The 14,708-nt window shown below is 41.4% G+C and overlaps 1 protein-coding gene across 1 annotated transcript; it reads right to left on the bottom strand.

Annotated features, from left to right (window-relative positions):
* Positions 1-92: 92 nt before the first annotated feature.
* EIF3M (eukaryotic translation initiation factor 3 subunit M) lies at positions 93-13,973 on the bottom strand. Its single transcript, XM_064715644.1, has 11 exons — positions 13,819-13,973; positions 12,401-12,533; positions 11,310-11,448; positions 10,833-10,956; positions 10,318-10,412; positions 6,361-6,444; positions 5,057-5,156; positions 4,565-4,646; positions 1,432-1,575; positions 820-880; positions 93-392 (listed from the first exon to the last, which is right to left on the bottom strand). The coding sequence occupies exons 1-11, from the start codon at positions 13,858-13,860 to the stop codon at positions 272-274; spliced, it is 1,125 nt and encodes a 374-aa protein (XP_064571714.1). The 5' UTR covers positions 13,861-13,973; the 3' UTR covers positions 93-271.
* Between the last annotated feature and the right edge of the window lie 735 nt (positions 13,974-14,708).

Raw genomic sequence — 14,708 nt, 5'->3', positions numbered from 1 at the left:
GAGAAAGGTCCCCATGCTGTAAAATGAACAAAAGAAACATAACCAATATTGCCAGTTTCTTGTTGCTGATTATGTAAGAAAATCAACAGAAGACATTTTCCCATGTTAGTTTTATTGCCTCTTTTTTTTTTTTTCTTTCTTGGTGTGGCAGTTTAGAATATTTAGCTTCTTTAGGCCAATTGCATACATTTTTTTGGAAACATTCACAAATTATCAAAGTTTTGAATAAAGTTCATCTATAGCAATATTACTAGGTCAAAAAAAAAAAATCTTAGGTGTCTGAGAGACTGAGGAGACTGTTTTTCACTTGATTCAAATTTTGTTTCCAGGTGTTTAGAGTGTCATACAACTGCTGCCACTGCTGCTTTCCAAAAGTCCGATGTGTGCTGTGGCTGGAGAAGTAAAACAAAATTGGGAGAAGGTTACTAGAGATGTCACACTCACCTAATCATTCTTCTACAGCATTACTTTACTCTCATGAGCAAATAGGAAAATTCCAATTTTCTCTCTAGAAAGGGCTTCACCTCACCAGTTAAGAGAATTCTGTAGCCTTCCCAAATATTTAAAGCAACAACAGTCATTAGTATTCCTGTCACTAGTAGGTCATTAAATGAAATGTCCTGGAAAGTAGGACTCTTTCATTAAATAAGCTAATCACATTCAGTGTGAGCTTTAATAAAATTATGATAAATAGCAACTATTTAACTAGCAGCAACTGCTAGGAACAATACCTTGCTTCTAGTTAGAATATTCTACAAATGTAAGTGAAATAATTAGAACACATGAAGTTCTGCAAAATGCCACGAAGAATTGTCTTACCTGACAATGACTTTCCTCTGTGTCTGATCTATTTTGCAGTACACCATCTTTGTCTTTACAGCTGCAAAAAACAATGCTGTTTTGAGCAACGTTTTCATGATAGTGCAAAGGAATTAAACTGCACAAAAATGCTTCAAAATGAGATCAATACAAACATAAGAACTCAGCAGTTCACCCAATCTGTTTTGCTGTTGGTTTTAATGGTCTAGTAGGCAGAAAAGCAAAATGTTGTAACAATACGAAGGTCATGCACAAATCCTATTGTTTGGTGCCAATCTATTAAAGCAATATCCTGTACAGATTTTATGAACTTCTCTCCCCTACAAACACATCCTGTTTTAATGACAGCAAACAAAACCAGATGACAAATTAAACCTGCAAACAATTTATTAGTCCTGTGAAGAATTACAGGAGATACAGTTCCTGTCACTGAGAAGAAAAACACTGGTTAAAACACAACAGTTGGGCCTGGCTTTAAACATGAAGTTGTGCAGCTTTAACTTGTAAAAAGCACAGGAATCAAAATTAATATTGTTCTTAAAATTTAACATTAGCTGAGAAGATTATAAAGGTCTTGTTGATGAGCACTGTGTGCAGAACCACAGTTCTTACCATCAATGACAAAAGCTTCTACATCATCAGCCCCGATCTGGAGTTCCTGCTGCATTGTGTCAAATGAGATTTCTTTATTCTCTACAGCCATTCCCATGAAAGTAAGGAGCCTCATCTTGGCCATATTGTGTTCGTGCAACAAGCCTGAGGAAAAGTGGTGATAGGTTAATTAATGATTTAATATTTTTAATATATATGCATCCAATAATTTAAATTTTTTTCACATTGAAATATATTCTACTTTGCATTGTCAACGGTGTTTTTGAGGTGAAATACCAAATCCTGCATCTGCTTTGTCTTTTGCTAAAATGGCAAGTTCCATTGTGAATTCATCAAGATTCAGTTGTTTTTAGCAAAAATGTATTATCTACAAAATTTTGGGGTTTAGAGCAAGAAAAACATCACCTAAACAGAATTTGAAGTGGTAAGAGTGCAAGTGAAATTTTCAGTTGCATCACCTGGAAGAACAGCAATGCAACAAAATGGAGAATCCACAGCTGGTTATGCCAGAAATCTTCTTAGAGCCTCACCACTCATCCTCCTGTGGTTTCTGGAAAATGAATCTCACAGTGATGGTTCCAGAAGAAAGCATTTTGCTACTGAATCTGTCTGTCCACAGCAGAAAAGGCATCATGAGGCTCATGTAAGCACCCAGTGTGGCTCAGAAACTTGCTGTTTAAATCCAGCTGAATGGATACGGAGGTCAGGCTACAGCTTTTACATGGCTGCATAAATGCCAACACAAGGAACAGAGCCAAGGCCTTGCATGCCTAAATCAGAGACCATTTTCCTGGAAAAACATCTAGGTCAAGCAAGTTAAGGCACTGAAATGAAACAAGGCATTTCTTAGTGCCAAGGTCCATGAGGTACCAACTAAGATCCAGTGGAAGTTTCTTAAAAATGAGTGTCAGTCTTCATGTTCTAGAATGACATTATAAACATCCCCACAGCTTCAGTAAATATGTAAGTTTGGAATTTATAACACCCATACACTAGCAGGGAAGCACATTAGTGCAGGACATCATGTTGTGTTAATTAGCTGTAATTATGATGCAGGTTCCCTATTTGGCACTGATTCAACAAAAACGAGATCACCATAATTCATACCAATGAGGAGCACCAGCAACTATACCTAACTGGGTTTAATGGAACCCTACAAGCATCAAAAAATCAATTAGCACACATTAACCCTAATTAACAAATGCAAATGAGATGCTGATTAACTTTGCGAAGAAGACTGCTGATAATGCCAGATTAACTGTGGCCATGTTAGGGCGATGCAGTTGACACAGATAATGCTACTGCTGGCCTAAGTTGTCAGCATTAATAAAACAACAAATTGTAACAAACTGATGCTGCCTGTGGGAGCCTGCTCTGCACAGCTTTCCTGGGCCACTTCTGACTGGTCCTGCTCCAGGAAGGGTTACAACTACAGCCCATGCTCTACTGCCACTGCAATCCTCTTCTGAACAGCCTTTAAAATTTGGCAAGTTATTTTTTAAAAAATGTCTAAAGTACGGTTTAAATCCGATTTAAATCTCTAAATCTCATTTATGAATAGATAATTTTTGAATGCCTCATCTTAAAACTGCATTGTTGTCTAGACCAAACTGCCCTTGTTTATCCAAACCACGGCTGAGCCACTTGGTTCCCAGCATTTCCAAATCTCTGCTTGTCCATTGCTCAAAGACACAGAGAGGTTCTGGGCACACCACAGAGAAATCAGCATAAGTGGAAGGTAAGACTGTCTTTCCAAACAGTTGCACAGGTATCTAAGGATTTTACTGAGATTTTATCAATCTTAGATATATTGAAAGTTCACACTGAATTAATTCATGGAGAGAAGCACAGACACTGAGAGGCACAAGAAGCCACAACAACTGAACATAATACAATTAATGCTACATAGATGTGCAATTGATCTTCCATAAATGTATTCAAATGTTGGTGTAACAGCAATTTCAGCAAATACTTCTGTGAACAAGAACCTAAAAGATAAACCCCAAACCCACTTTCCCCTGAGAAAGAAAAGCATAAGATGTATCTCTGAACATAAGTAATGTTCAGATACATGTGACTAAAGATACACTTCTATACAGACACATTTACAGGCTACCAAAAACTTGCTGCTATATTCACCAAAAAATCCCACTGGTATTTCCATCATTTTAATACCCAAAGTACCACCATTTTAAAGCTCTGAGAGCAATTATTCTAAGAATTGCATCACACTCCATTAAACAAAATAATGCACGTGTTAAAAAGCTGCACTAAACTCTGTTTTAGCAAAACTATGGCTTTCCTCACATACATCCAAGGCAGTGTTTAAGTGTCATTTGAAAATCAAAGTTATAAAAAAAATATCGTATTTTTATGGAAACATTTATTCATTACCAATATGTCAAAACCTTAATGCAGTAATAAAAAAATCTGCATCATTGAGCAATTTCTGCATTGTCACTGACCCCTGTCCTAAAAAGCTGGAATATAAAAAACGTAATTTTAATGCATGCAATAGCTTATGAACCAGTGCTCCTTTGAAACAGTCAATTACACATCAACGGGGGAGTGTCAAAGTGTTAATTACTACTCCTTTTTTCCACAGTGTGTAAATAAAGAGGGTGCTGACATTAACATTCCATCACATTGCTTCATGTGATGAAACAAATTAACTGGGACAGACTGTGGCTTGCTGGCTCTAATGCATCAGCACAGGCAGCCACACACACACACACCATTTGCATGCTTTATCTCACTGCTCAGAGGTATTTGCTGTTACAAAGTTATTCACCATTAAAAAAAAAAGAGATTTATACAAGCTGGTGATTTCCTCAATGTAGTTGTGATCTCTGGCCTAGCCTGGTGTATGAATGTGTTAAACCTTTCAGGAGGGGAGTTCTAAGAGAAAAAAGCAGTGGGTAAAACCACAGTTCTCTTCCAAACACATAAACCAGCTTGTTTTCAGAGAACAAACCATGGTTAGATGGCCAGCTCACAGTCTACAAGAGGTTATCATCTACAAACTGATCTGTTTTGAAATTTCCTTGCTTCAATACATGGATTCAAATTGAATTACTCTGTGGCTTCCACACCTTTAACCATGTAAACAGTCAGAAATTATCTGAAAACTTACCCAGGGAGTCAATGAAGTCTTTGTTGTTCTGATAAAACTTGACATAGGACGCTAGTTTAGCACTTACAAAAATTGTCAAAAGCTAAAAGATGGAAAACAAACATGAGAACAGTTTAAATATTATCTTGGTTTCCCTCTTTGCAGGCTGGACAGATACTGACAGAAACTGGGTATTGAACAGAAAAAGAAGCTGTTAAGAGCTGAAATTCTGCCTTCTGGCAATAGATGTGGGCAGTCTGTGCTGAGCTTACTTCCTTTCCCCAGACTTAAGATTTGCTACAGAACTCGAGGGCAGGACTTGTAACTGAGGTTCTGAAACTTTGAAAGGGAAACATTTCACATGCAATTTTAATTTTAAAGACTGTAAAAGAAATAGCACATTGCAGCTCAGGATTACTGACACAGATAATTGTTCTAATGGATTTCAAGGACACATTAAAACAAAGCAGTCTACTGTTATCAAACCATCTCACTAAAAACAAAGTTACTTACATCATGAATAAGTTCTCCTTCCAAAAATTTGACTGGTTTTAAGGCAAGAAGATGATCAAAGAGAAAGGTATTTGGATCCTTCAATGCTCGTACAATACATCTGAGGAGAAAAGGAAAATGCTTGCTTTCAAAGCAGTTCACATCTTTATGATAAGAGAACTCAATTTGTCCTTCCTTGCTTTCTAGGAAACAAGGGTTTTCAATTATTATTAGAAGTAACAAATGTCACATTCCAGTTTTAAACTTCGTTTTACAGATGGGAAAACCAAGGAACAGGAAGCATTAAAGTAGTTTGTCCAGTATTCCAAATGAAATGTGCCAGGTGGTCAAACCACAGATCACCCTACAGTTTTCATCTATGCATTTATTTCCAGCATAGCCTTTGTTCCTAGGAGGAACAAAGGTACTTCTACTGTGCTCCTAAAATTTCACAGAATTAAGTTGTTTTGGAAGATTTAATTCTACTTGAATACATGACACAACACAGAAAAAACCCCAACATCTAACAGTGTAAAGCCCAGGATTTCTCAGCTGCAGCTGCAGCCTAGAAGCAGGAACTCAAAGAAAGCTTTTCTCAGCAGCACATCGGGAGCCTGGGCTGGCTCTGCCACAGCAGAGAACCTAACTCTGCACAGACACAGCCCTGGGCACACCAGTTCTCACAGGGAAGGTCCCCCTGAGGCACAGACACTCATTTTCCAAAGGAGCCATCCTGCTTTTCCTCCATGGTTAAGTGTAAACAACTCCCTTCAGAACTAATGGTAGTGCACATCTGGCACAACCTAAAGAACTCATTCCTAAGAAAAACCACGATGGTTAGAACTTCAAAAGGCATTTACTCATTTTGGCCAGTGGGGAAAATGCACTGTTATGGATCAGTTTAGTCCCAGCTTGTTCAACAGTTAAGCTTATTTCTGTGCAGTTCACATCCTTTGGACTTGCTCATAGAGAACACAGCAACAATGTTCTTTCTTTGAAAAGAATGCTCACAGTCAGATAATAAAACAGGCAAAAAGTAAAACCATCTGAAATAAAGGATTCCAGTACAGATTTTGAGTGCACAGCTGATGTCAAGTCCTTACCCAAGCTGATCTCTCTCAGCAGTGACCAGGAACTCTCCTGTGCCCTTGCACACTGGAATAAAGCTGTGCCTACAAACAGCCAGACCTACAGCAGACTGCAGAGACAAACTCCTGACTGAGTCAGCAAAGCTTGGCCATTTGAACCTCTCAATAGTATGGGGATCAAAATCATTTGGCAATTGAGGAAAAGTTATTTTAAGGAAACTGGGAAGTCAGTCTTACCTGTGAGCATCAACTCTAGCCTGGGAAGCATTGTCCTCTGTGTAACTTCCCAATAGCTCCACCATCACTTTTGCTGCAGTGTCACTATGGAAAAAAAAAAATTAAGTTACCTCAGGATTGCTGAAAAAATAGTTCAAACAAGGCACTCAAATATTTAAATAATTCCATTATGATGTTATAGGTCAAATTAAATCACATTTGAAAAAGATGTAGATGATCCCTTTTAATTCTAGTGGAGAGAACAAATTAGCTGGATGTATTCTTTCAATTCTTGTTCTACAAAATGTTTATCTTCACCCTTCATTTCATTCTCTTAAACTGATTAATTACCTGCTGGTTATGGAAAAAGCTTTCTGAGCTAGGAACAGCTTTATATGGTTCACTAGAATGCTCCTCTAGTGCACATCTGGATTTAATCATTGCGCAATAAGTAGCGCTGCAAAGTTTATTTCAAATGTAAAATGGCATCTCTTAAAGAATATTTATGGTCAGGAAAATGACTGTATAAAAGCTGCTCTCTTCTTTCACAGATTCTCTCTTCAAGTATTCTGAGTGAGAGCTGCTCATTTTATTGATGAAATTATGCAGCCAGCAGTGAGAGTGGCTGAGGCTGCTGTGAAGCTTCCAGCACTGCTCTGACAGACAGACAGCTCCTGGACAAACAGCTCCTTCTCAGAGCAAACCTACAGCCTTGTCCACCCAGATTATCTTGTAAACAGCAGCAAAACTATTGCAAACCAGCTCTGAGATTGTTACTGGGTCATTTTAACAGATTTTGATTTATTTTCATTTCACAGTTTTACCACTACCAAGGCCAGCAACCGCTGATGCAAAATTTACACCAAATTATCCCACGTGCTCTAAAAGCACACACAATTTTCCTGAGCACACAAAATTTTCCAATTTTAGCACTGGTGAAATCTTACCAAAATGAAATGTTCTGGGAGACAAAGGACCACTTTAATAAAAGAATGGCAACATACAGATATTTAATCAGAGAGGCTCAGCTCATGTGCTATTCAACCTAATACACAACTCCTTATTTAATGAAAGCTTTTCAGCAGTTGTTCTTGTGCACTTCAGAGCTGTCTTACAGTTTTCTGGCACCTTTTTTCCTCTCTTAATCTTTCCCTTAGCAGCAAAAATTGAAAACTATCATTTAACTAAATTCAAACAGTATTTTCAATTCCCTGCCTTTTTTTTTTTTAAGTGGGGAAAGAGTGGAATTTTTCACTTCTCTTTCTAGGAACCAACAGAATGCTACAAGACAATTACTCCCAAACTTTGTGTGCTAAATTCTTGTGAACCTCAGCAAATATGGCAGCCTTTACATTCTATTTTATTCAAATATGGCAGCCTTTACATTCTATTTTATTCAAATATGGCAGCCTTTATATTCTATGGCAGTCTTGTATTGTATTCAGTGTCAGATTCCTACTGCAAATGAGGCTGTTTAGGCACTAATACTGATCACTATTGCTTGTGTCTCACCTTAGGTGCAAATGTGAACATTTTTTCGAGTAAAACAGCCTGAATAAGTGCTCTTGGCTCCACTTGCCACTTTAGATGCATAACTTGACAAAAAGCCAGTGAGAGCTTAAGAGTGATGGCAGATAAAAGGAACAAAAAAACCACAGCAGAGCATTCAGAGACTTAGTGAGATGCTGGAATTGAGTCCCTCTACATTACATGATATTAAACTGAACCAAAATGAAATGAAACAATTACTCTGCAGGTGCCTGACATGCTCAGCTTTTTGCTACAAGGATTAATGGCCAGACTTGCCAGACCTGTTTGAATTTAACTTTGGGCAGGGCCAAAGCTGCTGAGTCCTGCCAGCAGAGCCCAGCTTTAAACTGCACCAAGGTGGCTGGAAAAGGTTTGATACAAGAAACTTTCACTTGTCACTGCAGGAAAAGGGACACCACACAACCTCTGCACATTTTCTTTTTAGGAGCTACCAATCTATTAATTACCAATACTGGAGATCCACTGGGAGTAAGTCTAATTAGCTACAGAAAACCATCTCTTCTGCCACACTGACCAAAGTTAAAACAGAAATCAAGCAAACAAAAGAATTCAATTGTCTTTAACAATCTAGTTCTTTTCCCTTGATTATAAATCAACAATAACTGAGGTATGATTTTTATCAAGTACTTTTCAGTTCCCACTTATCTTCCCATACTGCTGGATAGAGCAGCATTCCTGAGTGCTACAGCTGGAATGCTGCTGTGAGTTTCCCATACTATTGCAAACACTGCCCACTGATCCAGGAGATTGAACCAGGTCAAAGGTGCCAGGGTCACTTCTTGTTTTCTTTTCTGGAGAGAAGTGCAAGTGCCCTGAAACACTGCCTGGACACCGAGGGCAGGAGTCTCACAGGGTTTGTGGAAGGTTTTATTTGCTGTCTTAAAAAGTCCCCTATGGTTAGCAAGCAAAAAACCATTTAGTAGCAAGGTTACTGGTAGCAGTGGAAATAAAAACTAGAAGTTCAATCCCCTGATTTGATAGCAAGACTAGCTAAAAATAGTTGGCTATTAAGTTTGGGAATGAAAGCAGTTCAAATATCACAATAAATCAACAGGATGGGAAGTGAGGAAGAGCAGGAATGTCATCAGTGTAATATTTCTGAAACAAGGTAAGCACTAAGCCATGGAAAAGATCTGTGACTAACATTTCTGAACTAATTCTGACCATCTGAAATCTGCCATACAGAACTATTGAGGCAAAAGCATTTGAGTGTTACAAACAGGAATTCCCAGTAATGTAGCTCACAGAGTAACTACTCCATGAGGATTAGTCATCCCTAAACTGAGGTTATGATCCTGCTATGCTGATGCAGCATTTCCAGGCCACAATAAGCCAACTGTCCTGACAGGTGGAACTCTTCTCCACCTGTGACAACTTCACACTTGCCTTTTTAAACCCCCAGCAAGGTCATGTCCCCAGGCCAAGCCCCTGTGCAGTGACACAAATGCCACAGCAGCACCAACACACACAGGTACTGGCAGCTGGAGGGGACAGGAACAGAGGCTACAGGACAGAATTTCCTTTTGCAGCACTGCAAGGTTATGCAAATGCTGAAAATGCACAAGTACACTGTGGGTCAGCAGTGGAAGGGGCTTGATGCTGCTTCCCTATGAAAATCAAAAAAACCTTGAAAAAATATCTCAGAAAACAGAGTGGAAGGGCAGGGGGAAGCAACACACACCTCCCACATCCCCATCCCAAAGTGCAGGGACAGGTTAAGTAGGTTTGAGCTGCTGTGGAACTACACCCAAAGCACTGGACAGCAGCCCAGCACTGCAGCCCTGGCCAGGGCAGTCAATCCACTGCATCACTTCTGTAAGATAAACTGCTGACAGCTCTCAGCTCAGACCTGCATTAGTTTGCAGGCACCATACACACTGCATTACTCTACATGCCAGAAGACAGTGGTCTGCCAAGTTTGTTAGATCAAAGATGCTCCTTATGATCCAGGATAATAATTCAAAATGGCCAAGCAGGTATTCTGTGGACATTAATTTCCATGACTAGTGGAAAGCTGTCCTGAAGGTAATGTTTACATAAAAAGACTGATTCTGTTAGCCATGATTGATAAGCCTTCCCACATCATTAAGTAAGAGATAGCACTGCCATGCACTAAAATGTCAAAAGTGCAATTAAATAATAAAGTTGGCATAATGCTACAATGCACTAAGATGATTATTTATAGAAAGGAATAATGTTATTTTGGGAGTCTTTGGTTTGCAGCTAATTCACTACTAACTTTAATGTTATTGGGAACACTGGTTTAATGCATGAGTGCTTAAAAGTATTTTTTAAAAACCCAGAAGTGTATCTGGATTGAATTATCAGTACAGATTAATTTTTACAAGTCCTGTGAGAAATACTTTCCCTACAGCTCACCTATAGTACATCAACAGAGTTGTCTAGTATGTGTGACTTGTCTCATACCTTTTCTTGCAGTCCACCAGGACATCATAGAGCAGTCTCAGGAGAGTGTGTTTTTTCTCTGTGGCCAGATTCCAGTCAGAAATCCATTTTCGGACCTAGGCAGAATACAAGTGAAAAAGAAGCATTCAGGAAAAGATTAAAATAGCACTACAAATTCTCCCCATGTTCTCCCAAGCAGAAAAGGAGTAAAAGTATCTTGCACAAAGGTTTTCTGATTCTCATGCTCCCATTGCTCCTTGTCCTATCACTATTTGCCCATGTCAAAAGTTGCTCTCCCTCTTTAATGAGCCCCCTTTAAAGTTAAAATGCATCCTGGAGCCTTCTCTTGTCCAGGCTGAACAATCCCAATGCTCTCAGCCTTCCCTCACAGGAGAGGTTGCATCTCTCTAATCAGCTTCATGGCAACTTCCCTAGGCTCTGGCAATTTGTAAGAGATGGTCTGGATCAGCTCTGACTAATATTCAGGTGCAGCATGGTTCATACAAAGGCCACAGCTTGAAGGGTCACTCAGTTACCTGATCTAGTTCAGTTGGAATGTACTGGATGGCACCACAGGACGAGGCCACTTTGAGGAGGCTGCAGTACACTGTGTACCTCACAGGAGTGTTCTTGTCCATGCCATGGAAGAGATTGCTCAGGCTAAAGCACAAACAACGGAGTTACAGAGCTTCCAAAAAACATTCCTGAGTGCATGTCAGTGTTCTCTTAACACACAGGCTGGTACAAAGCATCTGGCAGCACCTTACATCCATGAGCTGGAACAGCTTCCAGTTTTGTAATCATTTTCAGCAAAGCTGAAAACTATGCATATTAATTTCACTTTGGAACACCCATGGAAAAAAAAAATTGGTACTTCTATTTTATAACAGTGAACAGAAGGTAAAAGAGTGCTTCCTGCAACACCCCACACTTTGATTGAAGGACATACAAGAAAATCCTTCCTCTTCAGAGGCAGAATTTCTTTGTCTCACTTTGCCCTGCCCAACACTTACAGCTGCAGTCTGAGAGACGGGCGCTCTCCTTCCCGAAACTTCACCAACTTCTCACACAGGTTTTCAATCAGTGCTTCCTGTTTGTCAGGCTCCAGGATGAGAAGCAGAGAGACAACGCTGTTCATCACACTCTCCACATCTGCATCAACCAAAACATACAGCTGGTGGAAACTGCAAGCAGCAAGCAGTAGCTACCTTGGGCTGGATATACTTTTGATAATAGCAATTCATACTTTTGATAATAGTAATTCATGCTTTTGATAGAATTACCACGTTGCATGAGCAAGAATTGTAAAAGAAAGAAAGTGCCAAGATGCCAACCTGGATATTCATCAGAATGTACCAGGCACTTGGCTCAGGTGGGCTTACACCAACAAACCTCCATGCAAGACAAGAGTTACCACTCTAAGGCCAACACAGAAGGTGGTGTTTGATATCACCCTTGCTCTGAATTCTGTTTACACACAGGAGAAATCAGAGGAACTCTACGTTCCACACAGTGGCTTCCTCCTGCACATCCAGGAAACTGCCCACAGTTCTACAGGGAGGACAGTAACACCTAGTGCTCAAGCACAGTAAAACATTTCACCAGGGATACCCAGACCACAGGGAAAATGTGCTCAAGAACACTGAAATGTATTACAAACCCTCCCCAGCTCCTGTTTTATGCATGGTGTTCCATCCTTTCCAAACACAACCACATCAGTTTTGTGTTTTCTTTTCAGTCTGCCCAATTATCAGTCAAGCAAAGAAAAAGAAGAAAATTCATTACATATGGAAAACATTATCTCTTCCCCAAAAAGACACCTGAGCATCAAAAGCTCTGTTTTACATACAAGTCTCTACGCCCTCATTACAAGCAGAGTCTAGCTCAGCTTCTGACTTCTTCAAAGAGTGCTGGATGTTTGGAGAAAGGAGGGGCAGAGTACATGCAAATATTCCAGGGCAAAGATGGAAATGTGCACCTCCAGTTTTATGAGGATGCACAGCTTGTGTTTTAGTGCTACACATCTCTAAACTCTGCCAACTGTTGCTGCTTGAAAGCACTGATGGCAATAAACAGCAAAACCAACGAGACTTAAAATGCAAACCTTTGTCATCCTCCTTCAGGCACACATCACACACTTCAATAATCTGTGCCAAGTCCACATGAAGGCCACCTTCAGCGTTTTCCTCAGAGATTTCTGCTCCTTTGGATTTCAGGTAAGCTCGCAGTTCTGCAGCCTTAAAAAAGAGAAAGACAACACACAGAAAACAAAACAGTTGTATTGTGAATAACAAAGTCAAAGCAATTAAACTTCTTGCAGATTTTTGTTCTGCCAGATACTGAACCTGCTGTTTTGCCAGTGACTGAACAGGTCACAGAGCTGTTTCTCACAATGTCAATGTGTCACTTAACTGGGTACTGCACTGCAGACCTAATAAGTTTTTATAAGACACTTTCTAATAAAGTTTTACTATTTTACTCCCTCTGCAAACATCAAAACCATTTAGTTGCTTGTTCACCAGAAAAGAAAAAAAGTATAAACAAAGGGACTATAGAGAGGGCAGAACTTTGTCTTCACAACTTCACAACAGTTTCTAATCTAATTATACAACAGTTTGGGTTGGAAGAAACCTTAAAGATCATCTTGTTCCACACCTATGCCATGGGCAAGGAACATCCCACTACGAGGTGGAAAGCCCCAGTCAGCCCAGCCTTATAATGTCATGAGCTGCCTTACACTGTTAGGACCTAAACAACACCAAGAAAATACCCTTCCCTCAGCAACACGCCTGTTCATTATAACTCAGGGCTTCACCAGCAGAACCATAACCCTTCAGAAACAATCTGAGGCCATACAACTTTTGGCACTTGTGACCAGGAGGCTGCTGTGACATTTACATCTCGTACAGTGTCGAATCATTTTGGAACCAGAAGAAAAAGCTAAATGCCCCGGGACAAACTGCTGTACTGAGGATGTTTCACACCAGCTACTTGATGGAGCTGTACTAGGCATTATGGCAACTGAAAACTGCGCTGAAGGCTGGTAGCCATGTGTCTATTTCTTGCACATTTCCAATGTGTACACGCACACATTGTGTGTACATAAACATGTATGTACGCATACGTACCTCAACGACACTGGCAACAAAGCCAAAGGCATAACAAAGCAGCAGCTCAAACACAGAATTCCCCCTTCCCGTGCCTGCAGTACCGAGAATTCCACACAACCCAAGTAATGCCCATATGTGAACCCGCTTTCTTCTCCTAAATAAAAAGAAGGGCTTAGGAGCCATGAAAACGAAGTGCCAGAGAGGCCGAACATTAAGAGGGAACTGCAAGCACCGCGTTATCTCTCAGCCACTATATTCAAGTTTCTCTAATCGTCTGCTCGGTCTCTGTAGGGAACAGCCCGGAAGAGTTCTCGGAGCGCCCGGCGGGGCAGGCCCGGCCCGGGCTGGCTCCCCCGGCACGGCTCGGCCCAGCCCCGCGGCCCGGGGCCCATCGCTCGGCGGGGACGCTGACCTGATCCTCCTCGGTGATGTCGATGAAGGCCGGGACGCTCATGGCTCCGAGCACGCCGCGCTCCGGAAAGGCGGAGCGGCTTCCGCCACGGCGCCAGGCCGCGCCGCTTCCGCTTCCCGCGCCGGGCGGGCGGGCCCCGCGCTCCGACCGCCCTGGGCCCGGCTCGGCACTGCTCGCTCCGCCCTGCCCGGCACGGCCCTGCCCGGACGGCTCCTCCCTGCCCGCCTCGGCCCTGCCCGGCACGGCCCTGCCCGCTCCGCCTGCCTTTCCCCGCACCGGGCGGGACCCTGGGACTGCCCGGGCTGGGCCGCGGCACCGACACCCGCCCCCCACCACTCCCCTCACACTGACGCCTTCCTGTCTCCCCGTTTAAAAGCCCAAGTGCTGTTTGTTACTGCTTTTCCCGTTCGATCACAGCCTTGTGGAGGTGTCGGGAGTGGAACGCGGTAGCAGTAAGGGCAGCAGTTCCCCAGCGGGCCTGGCGCCTTTTCTTTGCTCGAATTGAGCGACCGAGGAGCCATCCCTCGGTGTCCCCGGTGTGTTCCGCGTGTTTTCTCCTCGAGAAGTTTCCTGATCAGCTCTGCCAGGAACACAGGGTGACTTCCCGAGTGATGAAAACCTACAAGGAAAGCCAAGAAAATAATATAATAGTTAAGGTTAAAAACACCTCTAAAATCACCCTGTCCAGCCAGTAACACAGTTAGTAAAGGCTGCTGTACGCAAACCTTGTTTTATAAACCTGACCAAGTCACCACTGAACTCATTTATTGAGTCTAATAACTAGAGCAAGGATTTTAACACCGGGTGCTGAGTCTCCACAGCACTGAGCACAATGTAACTGATAAAGGCCCACACTGCCTTTATTAAATGATATGACTCTGCTTAATTTT

Source organism: Zonotrichia leucophrys, chromosome 5, assembly GCF_028769735.1.
Source record: "Zonotrichia leucophrys gambelii isolate GWCS_2022_RI chromosome 5, RI_Zleu_2.0, whole genome shotgun sequence".
Taxonomy (NCBI): Eukaryota; Metazoa; Chordata; class Aves; order Passeriformes; family Passerellidae; genus Zonotrichia; species Zonotrichia leucophrys.
The sequence above is the reverse complement of the archived record's forward strand: the minus strand, read 5'-3'. Positions and strand labels throughout refer to the sequence as shown.

What these genes read in the sequence shown, in the direction of transcription:
- EIF3M (XM_064715644.1), bottom strand. Translation starts at nt 13,860, where the DNA reads ATGAGCGTCCCGGCCTTCATCGACATCACCGAGGAGGATCAG. An exon ending in CCGTCTCTCAGACTGCAGCT is followed by an intron (nt 10,957 to 11,309) that starts GTAAGTGTTGGG and finishes TTTGTGCTTTAG; the next exon opens with CCTGAGCAATCTCTTCCATG. An exon ending in GCTAGAGTTGATGCTCACAG is followed by an intron (nt 5,157 to 6,360) that starts GTAAGACTGACT and finishes TTTTCTCCTCAG; the next exon opens with ATGTATTGTACGAGCATTGA.